Genomic DNA, 24,184 nt, shown 5'->3' on the forward strand with positions numbered 1-24,184 from the left:
TCAGCAAGAATTCTTTTAAGTTGCATTAAACTTGACAACAATAATATGCCAGATGTGATGGATATGAATGATTCACAGTGACTAAAATGGTAGCTTGAACATTTTACTATGAAATATATTTCAGAGGAAACTCAGGAGCTCAGAAAGGGAACCTTGTGTTGGTAAAGAGTTGGGTCTGATAGTTGGGTTTCTCCTTATCTGAAGGTGTTGATGTGTCCCGAGTTATTGTGTTCTGATTTGAATGAATTTAAATGAATTATTTGTGCCTCTCTTTTCCCATTATTATACTAGCCTGTTATTGTTTTTTTTTTTAGTGTTTGATGTAAAGGTGTCTTATAACCTCATGAGAGATGGAGCACAAAACGGCACAGCACTTAAAAAAAATTCAAATTCAAGCGTCCCACGCACAACATTCGCATTCATTTGTGGTCCCCAAGTGGCGTCTCCACAGCCACAGATATATTTCGAGCAAACTTCTTGCACATTATTTTATCTTCAACCGCTCTGTAATTTTTAAAAACGGAATTATGATCACACCACGACTGTGACCCTGGTCGCGTAAGATGTGCGGCAGTTCGTTCATTTGAACTAAGTTGAAATGGCAGGAAAATGCAGCAAACTGACACCAGCTCAGTGTTTAAAAACACTCCGGTCATTAAGGTCTAGAAGACCAGTCTGTAATGAAAGAGCGTGAAGGAAATAGCGCAGTGATCCGCCTCGCTCTGAAAAACCTGACCGCACTTTCATCACCTCGCTTTCTGCGGCCCTTTAATGTTGCACAAATGCCACAGAGACCATCTTTTAAACGAAGATTAAAAGATGACCACGGACTTTTTTGTTTTTGTAATGTTTGATTCTTGGCTCCATTTGTTTTGCATCTGTTTATAGGGGCTCAGTGTGTGAGCTTGCTCTTGGCAGGAGAAAAAAAGCAACCCAGGAATAAACTGGATGTGAAAACTATTACATTTTATGGATGAATTCAAACAAATGACTGGTTACCTGGGTATGTTTATTACTTTCTTTTATACAGGCTTATTAAAAAACCTTTTCATCTTCTCCATCACTATCACTAAAACACTGAGCTATTGACTTGATGAGATAGGAATAAGTTCTTAATCTAGAAATATAAAGTTATGTTTGCGTCTTCCTTCCAGAGCAACCTGGAAAGAAGGGGACAGTTGATCCGAGCTCAGAGCCCTCGGGCACCCTCTGCTCTGAGGAGAGGAAAACGCCTGAGGGTGTCCACCTGAGGAAAAGGGTTGCCTTCCAGACTTCAGTGCAGAAAAATCCAGTATTAAATGTGTTGGCCTGCCACTTTTCTCTCCTGCCTGCTCCGCTGCGCTTGGACAACCATTTAAGTTGTCTAATTATCCATACAGGAATAATTGGTCCTCCTCCGTGTACAGTGACCCTTGTGTTTTGTGCGTGGGCAAGCACACATGTGAACGCATGTACGTGTGCAAATCAAGTTTTCACCTTGACAATCGCAGCTTTAATTAAATTAAAGCAAAGGTGTTAAAGCTGTTGATTGTCACCGTGCACGGGTGAGGAGCACATAATACAATGCATATCAATGCAGCCATGAGTGACTGCAGTCCCCCAGGTGTCAGCCAAATGAGTGTGAATATTCAGCTTTTTCCCCTCCACTTAACTCTCATTTCACTCTGATGACATTTTATTAGCCTTCCCTTGGCAGTGCTGGCGGGTAAGTGTTCCGTGGAAAACCGATCTTTGTACTGTTCATGCCATCAAAATACATAAAAGATGGAAATAAACAAGACCAGAATCTTGTTTACCCTGTTGCAGATGCTTGCTTTATATTTTTATTTTATTTCATATTATCTTGTAAGTTGAAGGCAATAAATCTACAGGGTAGCATGTCATAATTAAAAGCTTTTTTATTATTTTTATGTTAGCTCATGCACGCATCCTCGCCCTGCACCTTCCTTCTGAGCGTCCATTGTCAGCCCTCAGGCTTCATGTCAGGGCACATCGGCGCGACCACTCCCTTCCTCCGTCAACCCCTTCTTTCCTCCACGCTGCCTATCGATTCAAATGAAAACAAGTTGCCAATCCAAATAAACACCATGTCAAGGAGCCATCCGAGCAGACAGAAATATCTGCCCAGCATGATACCATAGGGCAAGAAAACCACAGGGGCACTGGTGCTCCTGACCTCATGGGGGGTCCACGGATGCTAGTGAGGTGTATTGTGCGTGGACACATGCATACACTCACGTGTGCATGGGTACACATATGAGTGGCTAATCATGTGTGGGGGCTTGTGACTCTATTTGAGACATTTATCTGGTCAATAAGTGCTATCGCTGCTATCGCGGCCCTTGCTTGGCACTGAAAGCGATTTAGATAAGGCTCTGATACGGATTTGCTCATGTAGAAACAACCACTAATCACATCATATGATTAATATACCATGTTTATAATATGTGCCTGCTATTGGAAGGAGAGGCACAATGCTATAGGATGCAATGATTTGTATTGCATCACACGTGGTGAAAACGGTTTTGTAGAAATACTGACTTACAGATGGTTGTTGAAGTTTATTTTTTTACTGTCTTGAATCAACCTGGGAAAAAGTTTGAGAAGAAACCCAATCCCAACCACAACTATGCTTTGCTGACTTTATACTTAATGGAAACTTTTACAGAAGTTTGGGGTTCTGGTTGTTCTCAGACAAACCCATAACTCAAAACTTTCTGTCATGAAATAGCTGCAATTTACTTGCAATACACAAGGCTTTCTAGTGGCAGGAAGCCACAGTGGAAACGGAAACCGTACACCATTTCTTCTTCGGTGGTTTTCCGGGCCGCGTGTCTTCTTCGGCACATGCCCTGCAGGAGGAGGGTTACCTATTTAGGAAGTTTAATGCAAATTTTGCATAATGTAGACGTTGCCATAGGTTTTTGTAAAGCTTTTTTAGTTAGGAATAAGTAATCATTGTAATTTCTTTGAAAGGTAACTAAATAAACACATTGTGTCTTGTGCTAAAAGTCCTTTCAAAGTCAATTTATCAGTATTAACTGAGTCTGCAACAACGAAATACAGCTCCTGAACACTTGCCGGTATGTTAAGAATAAATTATAAATTAGTATTCCTTTTTCTCTAGCGAAGGCAAGATATTATGAGCATGAAAAGTAATTGCAAACAAGTCATTTAAATGACATTTAAAAAAGCTGAAGGAACACCTAAAGTGAAATAAAATATGTCTTTAGTGAAGAGGAGCCATCCTTGAGGGCACCAATTTGAATCCAACAGCAGTCATTTCCTGTTCTCCTCATTTGAGCAATCATTATCCGGGGTTAGGATACAAAGGAGAAGATTCCTGAAGGAACGTTAAGGGCCCTGTGACCTCTACTTGTGTCCTGATGTGGTCCCCCAGGGCCTCACGGAGGAGAGGGGCAGCAGTAATCGTTGGACCCCACTGAGCGTGAGCAGAGCCACAGCACACCGGGGTCAAAAAGGAGGACAGGCAGAACCGGTGGTCTACAGGGCAAAGGGGAATGTGCAGGGGGCTGAGTGCCAAGGCTCTCATGGTGTTTTTAAGGTCATGCTAATTGCCACGGATGTACAGCATGCTTTCGGTTAGCCATAGTTCTGCTGAGGCGGAGGCTGCAAAGGATGGCGGGTGAGGAGGTGGTGGTACAGGTGTGGACCTTTAATTAAATACCACTGCAAAGGTTAATGCATAGAACCAAGGACTGCAGCCACCGTTAAGTGGAGGACATTTAAACTCAGCCAAGAATATGCCCCACACTGTGTGTGTGTGCACGAAGAGGTGGAGGAGGAGGAGGAGGAGGAGGAGGAGGAGGAGGAGGAGGAGGAGGAGGAGGTGCAAAATTCAAAAAAAGGCGAAATTCAATCCATTTTCATTTGGAGGTGCAGGAATCAGAGCGGCTGATATTGCATTATAATGAAACTTGGCAGCCTGCGCACAGAAATAGAACTAAGTTCAATCTATTAGGGGCTAGCAGTTGAAGACAATATGCAGTGCAGCGGCTTTGGTTTGCATGCTCTCTACTCTACAGCACCATCCACTAATTTCATCCTCTGTTAAGTGTGAACTCTGGCATCTGCATGATTTTCGCGAAACATATTAGAAGCTATATTAAGAGGTATTGTCACTCCATGAATAACCTTAAATACTTTGTGTGTGTGTGTGTGTGTGGAGGGGGATGTATGTGTGTGACCCTTGATAATTAGTACCATCTGCCATATTAGAGCACCTCTGGAGAGATAGGAGAGCTTCACGAAACAAGACGGACAATTTGACATGAATTTCCCCGCTGCCTTCGGAGACAACAATGACGGCGCCGGGTAAACGCATGATGATGATTTGAGAAATTGATTAAATGAGAGAGGAAATTTTCTAAATGAGGTGGTACATTAAATATGCTAAACAGAGAAGCATGCTTAATGGAGTCTTTTATCCGCTTTTACACTGCCATCATTTATTCTTCTTTCCATTTTCTGTTCAAATATATTGCCGTGCAGGTATGCAGGATATGAAAAGACACAGAGACCAGCTGTCCACGGAGCGCCCGCCCAAGAAAAACAAGACGTCTGACCCTTGTTACAGTTTTGGCTTGCGATCCGCGGTGGAATTAAGAGCCCTCACTCGCTCGCGCGCAGGCGTAGCTGCACAACTTGTTCTTCGGAATCACCACCGGGGAACCGCAGACTGGAAGGAAAAAAAGGAGCTTAGAGACCCGTTTCAGCATAACAAAGATATTCTCAAAGCCAAAGAATACACACGGTCCAAATCCACCAATTCAAACATGTCCTCCTGAGAGAGAGAACACACTTTCATCTCCCATCTGAAATTAGACGAAAACACACGTCTTGCTCATCTTGGTGCGATAGCGGTGAGCGTGTGCAGGATGAAAACCCGAGAAGATTCCACGTGAAGTGCTCGCCGCAGAGCACGGCGAACTGGTCACGTGTAGGGCGTCCGAGCTGTGGTTCTGGTTACCTACCCAGTCATGCCTTTATTAGGCCTTCACTCAAAGCACTAATTGGGTATTCACGCGGTGTTTTGTTTGTTTATCACCGTGTTACCACTGAAAGTCTTGGTTCAACACATCTCATTTTCATCCTCGACATGAAAGCTGGAGACAGTGGAGCTTCTCCACTGTATAATCTCAGTTAACACAAGCTGGTCCCAGTCCTCTTTTGCTCTGAATTACCACCCGCAGTGGTTTTGTAGTCCCCCCTTCTACCGGTTCCCCCAATGTTTTGTTAAATAATTCATTCTTCCTTCAAAATTTGCTCATAATATGCATCTTTTTTGCATGCAGAGGAGCGAGGTGGAAGGCAGCAAATCCGAAACATATAACGAGCAGGTGGCAGCAGTGAGACTGGTCATGGAAGTGGAGGGCGGATTTAATTGATGGGAATTTAACATAAAGATTGTGATCTGTGTGAGTCTCCACTATTTTGCTGCTCAGTTTAGTGGATAACGCAGATCACTATACCCATGTGCAGTCCTCCTAACCTTCTGATCCATGCTCCAGAAAACCTTGCCCACTTTTCAGCCAAGAGGCAAGTGCGCCCCTGTTGCGTCCGTTTCTGTGCCGAAATACCGCACATCCCTTTCCCCTTACTTCTATGAGCCTATTTGCTTCTTCTCTTTCCCTCCTTCTCTTTCCCCTTTTTTTAACCACCGCCATGTTTCTCGACTGTTTCCAGGGTTTTGAGTTTGGGGTATGTCTAAGCCGCTGCCCGGCTGAGAGCTGAATCTGGCCTCTTTCAGACTCACAGCTTGCGCTTGCCTCTATACTCCTCCTCCTCCTCCACCTCCTCTTTTGCCTCCTCCTCCGCCTCCTACTTCTCCTCAGCTTCCATGTTGTGGCAGCCGCAAGAGGCTTTTTTGGGAGAGGGCCAATCCCAGCAACCATTGCCGCCATTTTCCCCCAACCGCTGAATTTGATGTCCATCTTATATTTCAAGTGGTGGCTACTTCTGTTGCACCTCTAGAAACGGGCGCTTCTTCAAGTTGGTTTTGACTGGCAAAGCTGCAGCTTTTGCAAATGGAAGAAGAAATGGATGCAACATAAAAAAAACGGTCATTTTAAATGAGCATATATTTGATTATTGTATTGGCGTAACACTTAGAAGACCAGAAACGACATGCTTTTCTGAGAGAATGATTAGACTGCTACATAACCCTATCCAGAAAGACTATATCATGTATGTTACTGCTTCAAAAGAACTCTCATACATCCATTTGGTTAGTAAATAATCCCTCCTTGAGTAATATTTATAGTAAGTAATATTTAAGTCACGTAATTGATTTTTAAGTTTGGGATATTGAGCAAAAAAGGCCCCCCTTCATAACATGGCAATTAGCATCTTCGTCTCATGTCTTAATAAACACGCTGGCCACTTTTCTTTAAAAGTCATTTTCCAGATCCCTTCTTAAGCACAAGGACACGAGCCTGAATGGAATTCTGTCAAATTAACTCTCCGTTCAGTGCTTACAAACTGTCTGATGTTATACCACTGGCGGCCGAATTTGCTCTCTGATAACTCTGAATAATGAAACTGATGCAAATGTACGAGCGGATTCACAGTGAGACGAGGGAGTGAGGGTCCCTCGAACTCAAGATGATCATTAATTAAGGCCTCAACAGCCAAATCTGTTTTAAAATCCATCAGTGACGCAGCTTGTAAGAACAGAAAATAGCCTTCTTCCCTTGCTGTCGTGACATTTTTAACTCCCCGCCGCTCTCTCTCTCGCTCCCTCTCTCTCTGCTTTCGGCTCCCTCTCGCGCACTAAGTGCCAAATATTACGCTAGCATGCAGCTCTTTCCATAAATGTGCTGTCACATCTGAATAAAGCCATAAGGAACATGAAAGTGACCTGTGCCTGAGTTGGATGGATGGAGCCAGCAGTGTCTGAAAAGAACTATACCGACATTGTTCTTTTGGCACAAACTTTGTTTCACCGCACTTCCGAATTTGTACCTCTGAGCAGAAAAAGAACAGCTTTTAGGTGAAGAACAAAAGAACTCACTCATTTTCACTCATTTAGCCACCTTGTTTCACATCCACCATCCCGGTTGCTGCTACCTGTTGGAAAATTACTGTCATGACTTATTACCTATGTGATTTTTCTTTTTTTTTTTTTCCCTCATGGATTTTAATTTGGTGCAGGCATGCACACTTGTGAATTGAACTGAACAGCAGGACCACACAGATGTGCAACACGGTCTAGAGAGGAGGAGGAAGACTCTATGATCTCACATATGTCACAAAAGATGCTAACACAAGAAAAAAAAAAAAATCTTGTCATTGATAAGTGTGAAAGCGATGTGTTTTACATCTAAAAAGAACTGGGGGAGCCTTTTAATGGTTACACGCTCGTCTCCTCTCCACACTAATCTCATCTGCTGTTTCCTCCCAATTAACAGGGTTTGGGGTGACTCGTCATTTCCTCCACTCGGCAGATCAACTTAATTTACAAGAAACGCCGCTCCTTTTTGTGCATACGTCGCGCAAGTTCACCTAAAGAACCAGAAAGTATCCGCTAGTAACCTGAGCTCCTCCAAGCCGGCGAAATTGTTTATACATGCAGATTGGAGGAGCAACATTCAGATGCTGCTCTGCGCTGGCACCCTGGGCAGAAAGGCATAATTAAAGAAATTGACAAAAAGGGATGCAATGAATATCCCAGCACAGCGTCGGGTCAGGCCTGCTCACAAATTAAAGCCAAAGAGGATAAAGACTAATTTATCTGAAGTAGGGAAGAAGAAGAGTGCATCTATGGTCAGTCCTATAGGTTTCACTTCCGGCTCTGACGATACCCATTCTTGTACGGTTATATGAAGTATAAACTGTCTCAGTTTGAATTTAAGCTCAAAATCAAGTGCAAATATTGTCTTTCACTGTGTTTTCAGACACACAATATCACTACAATACAACAAAATTAGACTCCTCCCTCCAACAAGGTCAAGAAGCAGCGGCCCATTGAGAGAAACTGGGAATAAAATGGATTGAACCAACTCCCGTATGAAGGCAAATTCATGCTTCTGTGTTGGATCTACGGTGTAGCATACGTTGCTGGGCGTGCACCTCCGCATAAATGTAACTACATATTGCGACGTGACTGTAGCGGTGATTGAGTCTCGGGGGCCGGAAAAGAACAGAAATCTCTCTCTCCTTCTGCGTCCCACACAGCATCAAATCTGATTTCAGGTAAAAGGTTTCAGTTTTTATTGGCTCCTACTCCAACATGAACCGCTCAGTTCCAGGTGCCATAGATTGAAGAACAGTAGCCTCATACTAGTGCTTTAGTGGTGTTATCACAGATGTCGACATGTTAGGCCTAAGCATGCAACAGTGGAGGCTCAGCGTAGGTCTGTTGGAAGCTTGGAAGGGCCAAGGCAGCGACACCGTGAAGATGAAGATAAGAAAACACATTTCTCAGGTCATGCCTAAATGAATGCATGACACAGCGTGCCGTACAAAGACACATGCAAATTCTAATCTCAACCGACACAAACAACTAAACCTTGGCACCAAATGCGCATCGCGGCCTCCGTTGTGCCGCACCGTTTCGCGATATCGTCCCCATACGTCCGCCATCCTGTAATCTCTCTTTACCTTCCCGTGCACGCGGCGGGTCGCACCGTACATAAACAAACAATTACAACTTGGAAAACAAACGGGCTCCTGCATACCCTCCTCACAGCTGCACATGCACGCGAACACAAACAAATAGTATACCTGAGGAGCATGTGGCGCTAAAACTGGAGGCTAATTAAGTGACAGACAACAGCATGCAGGGATGGGTACACATGTGTTTGTGTGTGGACTCACCAACGGCAGCAGAACGCAGTATAGAAGCTTTACGAGCCACTTGTTGTCAGCTGGGGGTTTTAGCACGGGCTAACTTTATATTCAAGAGAGTTAAATGTAAAGCAGTCCTTGTAGGAACAATATAGTTACTATGGGTCACTCAGGGTTATCCCACTTTATCGCCATCCTACACAACAAGCAGCATTTTGCATCGATAGCTTTGGAGACATTTCTAAGAATTGTAGTAATTACGAATGTAAGAATGTACCTGGCAGCACATCCTGCCGTTGCTGAGGCATTTCAGTCAAGAGCAAAGCGGTAAACCAACCAGTCTACAGAGCAACAATGCCATTCCTGTTCCATCCTCACAGGGAAAAAATGCAAGAGTATTTTAAGATGCATTATTGATATCTGAACCACGAAACCGTACTATAGTCATAAATATCATGTCATTAGAAATAAGCTCCTCGTGGACCCTGAAATGCTATCCTATGGCTATTAATGGAGCCTAGAAATGTTGGCTGCAAATGAAAAGGAATAAGATGGAAACAAAAAAAGCGAATCTGACACACCACGAACTGGTTGCCTGACTAATTTTCTTGCTATCTGAAGAGTTCCTCAATTCAATTCGCTCTAATTAATTCACTTCATTAAATCAAATATGGTCAAGTCAATACGAAGGGGGTTTGCATGAAAAATGTGATTAGCTTGCAAATGACACTCCAGTTCTTGACACCGTGCCAGCTACACACTTCAGCCTCGGAGTAGAGCTGGATAAAAATGACCCGACGCCACGTGCTCTGGAGCCTGATTGATAATGACCCCTTCTGCGGGCGAGCCGCCGCTCCATCTGTGTAGTCACAATTTCAGGTGTTTGGTTGCAGGAAACAAAAGCGGAGCGAGCTGATGTGTTCTAAAAACACCTTTTTTTCGTGCTCGACGAGAAAATGAATCTGCATCGCGGGCCCGGTGATGCATGCGTATTGTGATGTAAATTCCCTTTTGCATAGACATGAATCTAAATCCAACAGGTAAACGGTCCAATTCCAGTGCTCTAACAGTTTTGCATGGTCGGTGCTTCAGAAAACATCTACATTAGAAATGCTTTGGAGCACTCTGGCTGCAAACCCGTTGGAGCACTTCTGGATTACTGCCTGTTGTTAAGTCTTCCCTATATTCAGCCTGGCCCTATAGTACAGTAGAGAGGTGTAGAAATGCGACTTGCTATTGCACATCTCTATCCTAGACTTGTGAACCCCCATACTGTAAGTGTCCCATTAGCAGTTCCTCGAGATGGGCAAGATTGACTCTCAGGGGCTTTCTTTTGTGTTTCTAATGTATGCCACTATTGTTGGCTTAGCTAGAAGGCAGCAAGGCAATCAAAACAATCAAGCATTCACATGAAATTAGGAAGTGGAAGGGGAAAAAAAAAAAGCTTTGATAAAAAGGAAAAACAGCAAATACATCATCCCGGTCACAATCAAAAGCAGAAATTCAATCAGACGGAATAAGAAAATGTAATGAAACAATTTTAAGCATGCACAGCTCCAAACAGAATATTGCTGTTTATAACGTTATGAGTGAAGAGGCCGGTAACAACTCTATTGTGCATCAGGCATGCCTCTTATTGGTGAACAGAGCCCCTGCATGTCAAGCAGAGGTGGGGCAGTGTCCCTAGAGTCCACTATCACAGCAGGTTAACCTGGCACTGCTTTTCTAAGGACTGATTGCCAGGCCCCCCGCGGCTCGAGGTAAACCGACAATTTTCCATCAGCAGGGAACGTGGCTTTATTAGTAAAAGTAGGGGGGGATGGTGGGAGGTAAGGGAGAAAAGTGAAATCAAGTTCACACAGTAGCTGTACACATTATGTAGTGGGGCGATAAAGTGATAAAGATAACCCCTAAGACTAAGACTGATTATGATATCAGTGTCTAATGTTCTCAAGTTGTTAAAAAAAAAGTGTATTTACACAAAAGAAAAACACAACTTACAGAGTGGCAGTCACTCCAAAGTAGTTGGGTAACTGTAAAAGACAAGCCTATATCTGAAGACTTAGTTTAATGTCGGGCAGGATCTCATCTTGCAACGACTTTCTGACAGGCAGGAAAACATTCACCTGAATAAAAACCACACTCCCTTGTATCAGAGATGAGACAGAGCCTGAAAAGCAAATCAATATCATCCCCGGGCTGCGCGTGAATTTAGAAGGGCCATCTCTGCCGAAAGACGCTGCATTTCTAAACAAAACACAGGTAAAATCTACAAACAGACCCCGGCCACTGAGGCTATCAGAGGGAGGGGGGAGCGAGAGAAAGCCCAACTTAGAGGGCAAACAAGAAGTGCCTTATGGTTTTCAAGGTCTCCATTTGTTTTTCCATGTTCCTCTGTCAGGTGCGGAGAGGGGAGAGAGCGGCGGAGAGAATGGCGAGCCGTAGAGGGTTAAAAGGCCATGGCTGGGATTATAGCACAAGTAGGGACCCCATACTGCGGCTTGACATGCCTACCAGCTTACAGTGCATTTTTCTCTGACAATGCAGGGTCATACACTGTCAGAAAGCATGAAATGCGCTCACACACGTGTTGAAAGACGAGTGAAGAGCTCAATGTTGAAGAGTCTCTCCCTCTCGGAGGTTATCTACTGTATTTGGCGTCGCGCTTTTTGATGAGAGCAAAGTCGTCTGCCCAAAGTCAAAATCAGATCGCGGGAAAAAAAAGGCAGTTTCGCGTGCTCTGTGCTCGTCACGTTTGACCTTATTGTGCAGTTATAAATGCTCGTGTGTGGGATGCAAACCCAGCTTCCAAAATATCCATAATAAACCATTCACTAGTGCTTTTATTTTTCAAATGTCAGTGCTGCAATAAGGCGTATTTGTAGACCGTTGGTCTCCCTTTACTGTCACCGAGAGGGTAATGCGCACATATAGCATAGGGCTGAGTGGTAGTTACTAATCAGCATGGGAGCTAGCTAATCCTGCCACCAATGAACTCATCTGTCTGTCCACTCCACCCTCAGACATGTGCTAACATGCCATAATAGCCATAATTCTACTCCTGCCCTGGGCTCTGCCACCTCAGCCACCTGATTAAGGCCTGAGTCCCAAAGGTATCACTGTTAAAGCTTTAGTAATTCCACCCTTAGCTTCACACCACCCCGTCTATAGCCCTTCCATTAAATATGGCATATCTGAGGCGGCGAGAGAGACGCGCGCGGCGCTAGGGCGCGGGGAGGGGAGACGGGCTGTTATTCTCCGAGAAGCTTTCTGCGCATCTGACAAAAACAAGAATGCCTCTCAGTGTGTCATCTGCATTGCTCCCTGATGCAGCATAGGATTGTCTTTTATCAACAGCCAGCGATGACACTTTCCAAATATTTAATACATGGGGGAATTTCTCATTCAATCTGAGTGTGTTTAAACTGAAAACTGTTTTCCCTTTTGGAAAAAAAAAAGAAAAAAAAAGAAAAAGAAACGCCCCACCTTCGTGAAATCTTATTTTTTTTTTCCACCAACAGTGAAAATATCATGTCATGAATACCACTCTTTTCATGTAATTCCCCATCCTCCTGCTTCACTGTAAGCGGCTGTCAACGGTGTGTCTGATTTATTTCTCAAGTGTTTGGTGGGACAGGGGGGGCTTCCCGCACGGCACTCCCGGACCGGATTGTGGTTGGCCGGGTGCGCGGGGATGTGAGGGGCGGGGGTCCCCGGCTCAGGAGACTCTTGGTGGGAAGTAAACTTAGCCAACACTCTTGAAACGGGGCGCCACACACCCATCAACGCCTCCTTTGCAGGTGAGCGCAGGAAAACAGGAGACGGGAGGGGATGTCAGTCTGCGGCGGTGTGTTGAAGAGAGATTGGTTGGTGTGTGTGTGTGTGTGTGTGTGTGTGTGTGTGTGTGTGTGTGTGTGTGAAGGGGTGGTGGTGGGGGTGGGGGTGCGTTTTTGGAGTCATGTTTATATTCATGTTCTGCAAGACAAATATGGATCCTTCAGAAATATATGCGTACACCTGACACCGAGCAGAGTAAAAGCACACTGACAAACATGTGGTACCCTGACACTTTTTATCACTTGTGTAAACATGCACACCATCCATCAGTATAATGCAACTCATACATAGCTAATCACTACTGGCTTCTTTCTGGGGGGAAAAAAAAAAAGACGAGGACCTGGAAGCTGAAACTTTCACCAAATGAATCAAAGCAAAATAGTCCGGATGTTTAAAGAAACAGGAGCACGTATAAATCTTTTTAAAATCTTTAACAAACTAAACATTTAATTTTAGTCAGGCGCAGAAGAGGTCATGCCACTGTGTCAGGTTTTAGATTTCACGTGCGAAGGGTTGCAGCAACAGCGTACTACAGGAAAGAAGCAATCAGTTGCAGGAGTGCTAGAATTCAAAGAAATGCACTCATGTGGAGTTCTCATTTATAATGCTACCTGCTGTCGTTCTATGTTATATAACCGGCTTGAGTAAGAACAACCACCTATCAAATGAAAGAAAAGAAACAGAAGTCCAAACGTCCCACCTGCGTGCCAGCGGCAGAAAGAGTTTTCACACAGCGGATAACACCGTCATGATCTTTTTAGACCGCTGTCAGATAAATCAGCTCCGCCGATGAGAAATACACAGAAACACCCGGCGTACAGCGAGTCTAGACTGGACCGGACATTGACATGTCAAGTGCTAACTGACTGCCTGTCAATACACTCACTGACCAGAAAAGTCTCTTACTGTCAGGGGACTGCGAGGTAGGAGGAGAAAGAAAAGGAGGTGAAAGTCAATCAAATTAGCTCCTTCCAGCTCGCTAAACTCGAGAACTAAAGGTAAGCAACCACGGCCTCTTCTGAGAGAACTGACAATGTCCATGGGGTGCAATCTGAGTGGCACCCTGCTGGGGAAGGCTAGCACTGACAAACCAGGAAGGAGCTGCCTCACGTCTTCAAAATTTCCAATGAAATGGAATATATATATTTATATATGCATATATTTAAACCTGCGATCAATAGGCAATATCACTGTTGGGACCAAATGGTGGCTCTGATTGAAATGCTAAAAAAGTTGCAGATTTGCATGTGACAAAACCTACACCAGTGTGCTATTTGTTTGTCTCCTCCGGTGAATGGAACCCTCTGGAGAGAAGCAGACAGTGAAAACGCTGTTAAGATCAGAGTGATAATGACTTACTGAATAAGAGTCGGCATCGCGGGGACCGCGACCGGTTTGATCCCTGTCCTCTTTCATTTCTGTCTCATTAGATAAACCTGCGGAAGTCAGACAGCCCTTTACCACCGATGTGTTTTAAGACATTAAACATGCAACACAGTCACGTCACAACAAATCAGAAATTAAATCATCTCAAAGTGAAGGGAGATTCAGCCCCCCGAAAACTGTCTCCTCTGCCTTCCTTTAGATTAGGCTCATGTCGAGGGTTGTCTTGTGAGATTTGAGGGGAGAGAGAGAGAAAAAAATCAATTTGAACAGATGAGGAGCCATATCAGGTGACTGAAGACTGGGAGGCTAGTGTGTGTGTATTCAACTCATCCTTGTGTCTTGTCATATAAATCTATTTGAATGTGAGCGCCGACTTTTGTTTTCTGATCGCACTTGAATTGAGTGACAGAACGCCCCGGCTCGCCGCCACGAATTGTTCTCCCATATAAATAAATAAATAAATGAATCAATAAATAAACAATACAACTTTTTGTAATGCGTCTCAGCGAGCCTTCAAACGCAACTAACATGTGACCCGTGACCTCCTGGCCTGCTGTCGCCGTCAGAGGAAACAAATCAAACGCTGTAACGCAAAATCACACGTCTGCCCATTTAACAGGCTGTCTTTTTAAATAAAGATACTCTCACAACTGATCAGCAGTGATCATGTTTTTGAACAAATCTGATTGCACACTTTGACTCTTACTTAATTTGTTTCTTGCCGCATTATTTTAAGAAACGAGAAAGCGTATTTTTGGCTGCCTCGATGGATTTGGACCAAAAGGGGAAGTAGTTTAGTGCGGCATCCGGGGTTCGTTTCGGTCCTTGAACTTGATTCTGGCCCGACACCGGTTTCGGTTCAGGCCAATATAAGGCGACCTCAACGGCGGAGAAAGAAGCCAAGGCGTTCGAGAAAGTTTTCCAGCATGAGCTTGAAATATGAAATGCAAAGTGGCCACGAGGTATGTTCCATGACTTGCCTGCATTCCTATAAACCAGAAAACACACACCACCCAGTCACCTTTCTGCACACATCACCCCAGGGCACGGCTCTGGTCTGTTTGAAGATCAAAGGAGCTGAGGTGAAACAGCATGTTTACAGGTGTGGGGAAATTGAAAATTTCCTTGGCCTAGTGTGGTTTGAATGGAAGAGGAAGTTCATGTGTGTGTGTTGGGGGTTGGAGGTTGGAGGTTGGTGATCATGACTGTACTTCTGGTGTATTTTTATCCAAAAAAAACTTCTGCATCTTGGCACACCTGCTCCTGTGCTGAAGCGCCTCGGCTGCAGCAGAAAAGAACCACCTGAATATGTCTCCTCTTAACAGCACATACCCTATTGTGGCAAATAAACAGGACTGGCAACGGGCTGCATGGGAGCCATATTGAGAACCTCGCTGCAAAAGCAACAGCAGGGGAGGATGCTGAGTTTGTGAGGGATTAGCGGAATTCTAACACTTTTTTTGGGTTGGAGACCACAACAATAAGCACACCTCAGTCAAGCTCGAGTATGTCATTTACTCTGCACCTCTCCACTTTGTGTTTCTCTGTGTGCATGAGAGGGCCAGTCATGCCAAGCTTTCTGCATGAAAGGGAGAGTGTTTAGCTTTTGAGGCTATTTGTGCTTCTGACTCTGTGGTGTTTGTGTCCGATGGGAGGTGCCTGCGCCAGCTTCCTTAAAGGAGTAGGGGGTTTTGTTTGTTTCTCCAGCGTGCCAGGAGAAGTGACAGCCATTCCGGCTCTTTCACAGAAACACATTCATCTGTGTGAGAAAGGCGGCCGGCTGAACTCAGATGAAAGGCCATGGGAGCTTCGTTGCACAGGAAGGCAGACTGTACATCGACTTCAGTACAAACACAACATAAGCCATGTCACAGACAAACAGACAGACAGAGAGAGAGAGAGAGGCAGACAAGCAGACGGTGGAGAGGTTCAGAGAATGAAAGAAGGACAGAAAGAAGGAAAGAAAAACATTTCTCCAGGAAAGAGAAGCCAACAGTATAAGGATAAGAAATAAAAGTAATTATTACCATTATAATCAATATGTTAACATTTTCTACATTATTGCACTTAACAATAAGATGCACACCACTTAATACATACACTTATCTCTGCAACCTAAACTTTTGTTCATATCAGGCCACAAAAATATACATTTTCTGTTAAGTATATAAATAAGTTAAGTTGCATAATGACTTTTTTTCCTTGCATTGTTTTACTTTTACTGAATATTTTAACCAAGTATTTCAATCAGATTTTTTTTTCACCCGTCTTAAATTCGTCTTCTACGCAAGGACGCCCACTGTTTGAAGTGACACTTGCGTGACTATAAATAACACGGGCCCGGCGAACAGACACGTTCATTTCATTAGAGCAGAGCTCGAATTCAATTAAAGGATGTGGCGTTTGTTTGAAAAAGTTTTCTCTCAAAACATGGCGACCGACAAAACTCCCAACAGCGCCTCTGTTATTCCTGCTGAGGAGGCCCATTTGGGAAGTATCACATTGTGACATGAGTTTTGGTTCGAAAAGATACGAAGTGAAACGTGCGCAGCTGACGCAAATATTTTTTTTATTTTTTATTTCCAGCTCCATAACTGAAATGGAAACATTCGCATTTTTTTTTTATATAAAGAACCAGTTATTCAGAAAAATAAAGACTATTGAGTCTAAATGACATCTGCGGAGAAAGAACTTTATTTGCAAGGTTTATTTTCTATTTTTTTCTCTCCCCTATTAATAAATATATTTAGTAAACTCAAGGAATTAGTTTGGTCTTTACTAAACTCGCGCGCTGTCTTAACAGCAGCAAACAATTACGATGCTGTAAGTTTATTTATTTGTTTATTCGCTTACCTATTTATTCCGATTACCCCTCCACTGTAAAATTACACCCATATGTCACATTCATTTTATAGAATCTCCTTTCCACTACGAAAGTGTCATTTCAGAGCCCAACAAACCACTTGCTCTCGTTCAACGCTGCGCATAATTACGCACTTCATAATGTGCGTAATGACGCTCCATCCAATCTCAGAAAGTGAATCAGCTCTTTTTCTTTTCTTTTTATTTAACCTAATGTGGCTGTCCAGTCAGAGGAATAAAAAAAATTATAATAAAATGGGTGAACTAGGTGCAGCTCTGTCCGAAGGCTTCATTAAACATAGAAAGCAAACTAAGTGTTTGACATTAAAGCCATTAACAGACACGATCAAAAAAACATAAAAAAACAAAAACAAAACAACAAACGCTGCCATATAAGATGAATTATGAATGTCAAAGAGCAATTATTTATGCTGCGGTGGTGACTGAGGCCCGCTGCTGTTTTAGTTTTTTATTTTTCCAACCCTTTAACGTTGTAATGAGGCATATTTATGCGATGGCACGTTTTACAGTAACGCACCAATATGCGTTTTTTTGTCCAAGCAAAAACAATTAGTTAACGGTTCACGATCGGTGCGTGTGTGTGTGTGTGAATGACTAGAAGAGACAAGGAGATAAAGAGAGATTCACTTGAGAAGAGAAAAAAAAATGACAGCGAAAGAGAGACTTCTGAAACCAACAAGTACGTCTTGCGCACGCTCTGTGTGGCACCACTTGGACGCGTGGAGTTGATTCAATATCCAGGAGGCCCACGGTCCTATCAGCACCACTTCACCCTCTCACTCAAACTTCAACCCAACCCCAATTAACGCAGAGACACTACACTTAAGCTCACATCATGAGCTGCCACCGCAGTTGGGCTTAATTTAAACAATGTCCCCCCAGATATGGACACGCTGGCTCCTGTCAACTGGTGTTCATGATAAACGTGTCCCTAAGTGCGGCCTATGGCAGCCCACAACCCTCCTCCTCCTCCACCTCCTCCCCATCATCCTCCTCCTCCTCCTCCCGCTCTCTTTCACACACACTATAACCGGGGGTAACGCGCATCTTCGCCGCTGATAAATATGTGCGTAATGGCACGTCCGGTTAAATAAATGCATCTCATGTAAACTGTTAAAGGACACAAATCCTAAAGCAGCTAAAAGCATGTTGTCTCCCTTCTCTTACTGAATAAAGGCAAAATAATAAAACACAACAGTTCAACTGTGGACTCAGCACTACTCACCAAATCTCTATCATATGGTTTTATGTAAGAAATTAAAATACCTATCCGGATATGTTTCTCTGGCAATTCTCTGCAGCTTGATAGCCCGTGCCACTGCGCAACGGCTAAATCTGCCTAGTGAACTTATGACATGACCTCGAAGAACTGAACTTTGACCCGAGTCCAGAGACTCGCACCCGCATCTGCACAGGTTGGGTGTGTGTTCCCAGTGTATATCGCCCTTACAGTAGAGGCAACAATGTACAAAAAGCAGTAAGAAGAGAGAGAGATGGAAGGAGAAGAAAGAAAAAAAAAAAACACTTCCTTCTCTGCGGATCAATATCAGCACAGCAGGGGCCGAACAGGAACCGACATCGACACATTGTGTGGAGCTGACCTTTCCCACTCCCCACAGGTCATACCTTCCTCAGCCGAGGAGGTCACCGGGCCAGCCGCTAACGGCGCCGTTAGCAGGTGATTTCAAGTGCTAAATATTCCGCATAGAACCCAAAAAATTTCAGATCTCACAAAACAATAATGATAAAAATTTGTGGCTTCGTTTTAGTGGCAGATAATATGCGAGGTGTAGCACGGGAACGAGTCAAACAAAACTTAAGAAAGCGTTTAAAAGAGAAAAAGAAAATTGACGAGGCTTTTATAGATTTTAGTTGATATAATTTCCTGGTTGTAATCAGCTCTCCCCTGAGATATTACAACTTTTATTTTTTTAATGTACTCCATCTTCCTAGGAGCCAAGTAATGCAAGCAGCCCTAGTAGAAGACAAAGTTGCCTACAGTCAAGCTGCTCTAGAAGACAGACAGCCACTTGCTGCTGCTGCAGAGGAGAGTCGGCCTGCAGCGGATAACAAGTCCCACTACGTGCTTTTTGCTGTGCTCAACATCCATGAAGCACGACTCATGTTAACAATAATGAGAGCAACTTACACACACAGAAGCATGCGCAATCAGCAGAGGCAGGCGTCTCGGAAAAGAAAAACACTTCTATTCCACCTCCGTATAAAACCCATCTACAGCCTCCTATAGTTTAGGCCTCCGCCGACAATTAAATTTCGCGTTTCTCTTCAAAGAGCTACAGACCAGTATGAGCAACACAAGTTCACAGACAATAATCTGTGTCATTATCTTTAATCACACAACTGCAAACCGTCAAACTCAAACGCGCCTGCAGCGTTTTTTTTTTTTCTTTTTCTTTCTTAAAGCCATCTAAATTAATAGCAGGGCTGCGGCAACATATGGTCATCTCACATAACAGGTTAGAGCACGAAGACGCTCTCCTAGCCGATAAGCCGAGTCAAGTTCAAGTTCACGTCTGTTTCTGCACCAAGTCCTGCGCAGTGAAGTGTCCAGCGTCTGTCGGAGGAGGAGGAGGAGGGGAGGGAGAGGGAAGAGGGGAGGATTGGGGGTGGGGGTTGCGTTTACGAGCTTTCAAGTAATCTCAATAACTGAAAATTATAAAGATGGCTTTGGAAATGTGGAAGAGAGAAGCTTCACTGTGTTCCCTTTAGAAGAGAGAGCATGCACACAAATGCACTGAGTGTGCAGGTGAACAAAAAGAAGAAAATATGATTTGTTTAGTTTAAATTAAGATATTATTTTAGTTTGAGTTTAACTAATTGTTCCAGTTCCTCTTTAGGGAAGTTTTAGATTTTGTGCACACATATATTCCACAAGCTTTTGTTTATTTCAGCATCAAACCAGACTCTGATTTAGGGCCTGTGAGCACGCTTTGCAAACCTGGCGCTAAGACACCATCAGTTTCTTTAACCCAAGATCAAGACCTGGTGGTTACAAGTTAAAAGACCGAGACGTGATAAAACTTCTTTGAGAAAACCACTCAACTAAACCGCCACACAAGATCACCAAAACTGCACCAGCAGCTGAATGCAAAGGATTTTTTAAAAAAAAGCAAGGAGGGGGGGAAAAAAGCAAAGAATATTTAGCACTTGCAACACCTTTTATTATATTTGTATGCAGTAAAATTCTTATCACAATAAGGGAGAAAACACCTCTTAAAACTTTGAACAAAAGCACAGAACGAAACAACTGCCCATGTTTAGCTCGTAATTGTACATATTTATAGTAAAGAAACATTCTTTATAAATACTGTTTCATCTGTAGCAAGTAAATACCATAATTTAATTACAAATGGATAAATATGGCAGTTGATATTTACAAAAGGAAGGGTGTAGTTACAGAAAGTCGAACGGCACAACGTTTATTGTCCTCACAATCTTCCAGATAGGTTTTTTTTTTTTTTCACAATTCAAACTTGCAAAGCACAAAACATCACAAGTTAAGCCCAGCAAACTAAAATATACATTCACAAGCATAATATTGTGGTCTGTTTGAGTTAAATGTTAACTTTGGCACTCTTTCCAGTTTATAGATGTTTAGTATAGTACAATCAATTTGCCTCAGGATCACAATATTCAATATTATAGTACAATTTCATCGTAATATGTGCACTAAAAGTCCAGTTAGAGAAATAGCTACCATTGAAGGAACATCTATACACCAAAGACTGACAAACTATCACAACCAATGGGAAAGTGGGCTTTTAGTAATTATTTACAATATGAAATACACCTCGAATATTATACATATTTTCCTCTGTTGGTAATCATCATCTCCCCTGGCGGATCGGAAATAATAAAATAGAAAATAAACAAATGTTTGTGTGCCCCTCGCGTGCACGTGTCCCAAATCTCCTGCTGAACGGCCCAGTGCTGTGAAATGAGTGTGTGTTGCTTCATTTTCAGCGTAGTCCTACACATACCATTCACTGAAATTGGAGGACAGGCCACTGTGGCTGGTGGTGTTGTGCACAGCTGAGGCTGGGGACAGGGTGGTGTTGCTTTGGGTCTCGGCGGTGGGAGACACCAGGCCTGGAGGTGTGGAGGATTCATAACCAGAGCTGGCTGCTGGTGATGAGTCTGATGCTGGCGGGGTGGATTCATGGACCTGGGGATACACAGAGAGGCAAATTAGTATTATAGCAACCTGACAGTGAAACAGTAAATAATTAAATAAATAAAAAGGGCAGTGAATTTAAATGATGTGCAATTTGAAAAAGCATAAACAGCACATGAGCACACGCTTCCTGAAACGAGGCATTTACCTTCATGTGTTTTCGTAGGGAGCTGGGATGTGTGTAGGACTTGTCGCACATTTTGCAGAGATATGGCTTGTCTGACGTGTGAACGTGCATGTGTTTCTTTCGGTCGCTGCTGTTTGCAAACCTTCTGTCGCAGCCCTCAAACTCACACTGGAACGGTTTCTCTCCTGCAAGAAATAGAAAAACAAGAAACAGTCAGACACACACACACACATATATATATATATATATATATATATATATATATGATTTTTGTTTCACCGTGAATGCCTCGGGCTCAGTGTGTAACAACAAGGGATTGTGCAGATCGCTCAGTGCGTAATATTCAAATGGGGAAGGAAAAAGTTGAGTGCAGCAGAGTACTATGCATGTGCTCCTATCAGCATCCCAATTGTGACATTCAAAGTTAAATGCGCCTTTCTAAATAAGAAGAGAAAAAAAAACTAGTTGAGGGGGGCTGTTGCATCCTATTTAGCCTAAATAATGCGCATAGTGATTTGGAGGGGGTGGGAGAAGGCGACAAGGCCGTCCTCAGTAGGCCCACAGAAGGCGTACCATTTGCTGCGAGACAATAAAAATCTAATTAGCACCTGACCAATTTCGTGGCACGGTACCATAATGTATTTCCCAAGAAAATAAGTCCAAATGTGAAAGGCTGGTAATGGCCCTGTCTAGCACCTTGGCTCTTATCAAAGGGGGCGAATAGGGAAAACAAAAGGCATTCCTCGCTCCGCTGCTGGTGCTGGGCTCGGCTAAATCTACACACACTCCTAAACAAACAACCTCAAATCGATCCAGAATTACATACAAATATTTAATAAGTCCCGTAGGGGTGGTGGGGGGGGGGAGTCGACATGTAAAAGGAGGTAAATGAAGAAATCTGAGCTAGGCTATGAAAGCGCAGCATCGAGGGGGAACAGGCTGGCGTGATTTACTACGAGCCTGGCTGCTCTACGACGCACGCAACGCGCTCCCGCTGTCCCCTTTGACCCATTTCTAAAGTTTACTCCAAACACAAACATCGACAGACCTAGTTAAATTGTTTTGGGTTTTTTCCCCCCTCCTCGGTCCTCGTGGAAACTGTTTTACACCAGAATAATTGTGCCATGTGTGGCCGTGCGAGCAAGAAACGAATTATCCTGTTATTCTAAACGCATTTCCTCTCCCTCTTGGATGTGGTCCTAAATCTACTCTGACTGTTACAACAAATACTATCTGCTTTAGCAGCCTAAAATAAACGCTGGTAATTAGCTGTGCAAGGCACACACGCAGCACATTTACTACAGCGAAATAAATGCACATGCACAATAAACGCACACAGTTGCAACAATCTTACTTTACAAATAATATATATATAGTTTAAAAAAAGAAAGTCTATTATTAAATTACCTGTATGTGTTCTCTTGTGTATCTTGAGATTTTCCGACCGTGCAAAGACCTTTCCACAGCCGGGGAAGGGGCATGGAAACGGCTTCTCTCCCGTGTGCACCCGAATGTGGTTCACCAGTTTGTATTTTGCCTTGAACGGTTTGCTCTCTCGGGCGCATTCCTCCCAGAAACAGACGTGGTTTGTCTGCTCCGGTCCGCCGACATGCTCCACCGAGACGTGCGTGACCAACTCGTGCATGGTGCTAAAAGTTTTGTTGCAGCTCTTCTTGGGGTTGCTGAGCTGCTCGGGGTCGATCCACTTGCAGATGAGCTCCTGCTTGATGCACTGCTGCCTCATGTAGCGGAAAAAGGCACCGGGGTGGTGGTGGGCTGCCATGTTCATCCCCATGTTCATATTCATGGAGCCGTACTGGTTGTGGAGCTGCGCGGCCGAGTACGGGTCGGTCCTCGGACTGGAAACCTGGTGGTACTGGTCGGAGCGTCCGAAAACTTCCCCGGGTAGTCCGAGCCTCATTTGCCCATTCAGGACATTCGGGGATCCGTGGGACGCATGTTGTTCGTGGATCCCGGGGAACAGAATGTGGCCTTGAGTGTCTGTATGAGAGTGATGGAGGGATCCCGCCGTGGGGCCAAAAATAGTATGTTGGCTGCTCGCCGGAGAGGATTCTCCGAAGCCGCGACTACGAAAGAGAAAGTCCCTGGTTGAGTTGAAAGGAGAGCTTGCATACGACGTGACATGGGCGGCATGAGCCCCTAAAGCCGCAGCGGGGTAGCCCGGCGCCTGGGTGGTGAAGGCAGAGCTCTGTCCCGGAGAGAGATCATGGTTCAGCTTAAACGCACCCATGTGTGCGGAGTCTACAAAGCTATTTTGTGCCAAACTCAAGTCTCTCTCCTGCATCTCGCTTGCTGAGTGATGCCTGGCAAATGAGCCCACTCCCAGTCCGGGAAACTGGTGACCAGCATCCAGTAACATTATAACAAAAAGCGGTTATTTTCTTTTTTGTTTAAACCAGCGCTGGTCTCAAAGCTACAACGAGCAAGTTAAAGAAAAGATTAAAAAAAAAAAATCAAACGTTGACGCTGCGCAACGATTCAACTTCCAGCCTTGGAAACACCATATCAAACGTGATTCAAAAGCGCAGCTCCGCTCATGGGTGAAAAAAAAAAAAAAAAAAAAAAAGGCAACCAAAAAAAAAAAAAAAACAAGAAAAAAAATCAGCTTATCAAACAGTGAATTTACTAATAGTTTACTTGTGGCTGGAAAATCCAAACGTAACGAAGTGAAGAGTTTCCGCGTGTCCTCTCCTCTTGACTACGACAGTTGGATGCGTTAAAATACACTCGGAACAATTAAATAATTATCTTACTAGGTGTCTTCTGCGCACACAGAACGGGAGTAGCTGGAGCATCTCACAAAACGCTGTTCCAAGTAGCCTCGTATTTATTTCTCTGGCTTGCCTGTGTTTATCGCGGAGGGTCCCTGTTTCTCCGTGGACTGGCTCTACCTCCTCTTCCGCCCCCTTTAACTGGAGCCCGTTCAT

The 24,184-nt window shown here is 43.9% G+C and overlaps 1 protein-coding gene across 1 annotated transcript; it reads right to left on the minus strand.

The window, feature by feature from the left end:
- Positions 1 to 20,143: 20,143 nt before the first annotated feature.
- zic2a (zic family member 2 (odd-paired homolog, Drosophila), a) lies at positions 20,144 to 24,184 on the minus strand (the record flags this gene model as incomplete). The annotated part of the gene is given in 5 exon segments (XM_084544259.1): positions 20,144 to 21,100; positions 21,258 to 21,421; positions 22,644 to 23,623; positions 24,011 to 24,081; positions 24,083 to 24,184. Coding segments are annotated over 5 exon segments (1,512 nt in total). The 3' UTR covers positions 20,144 to 20,905.

This window comes from Chelon labrosus, assembly GCF_963514085.1.
Source record: "Chelon labrosus genome assembly, chromosome: 5".
NCBI classification, from domain to species: Eukaryota; Metazoa; Chordata; class Actinopteri; order Mugiliformes; family Mugilidae; genus Chelon; species Chelon labrosus.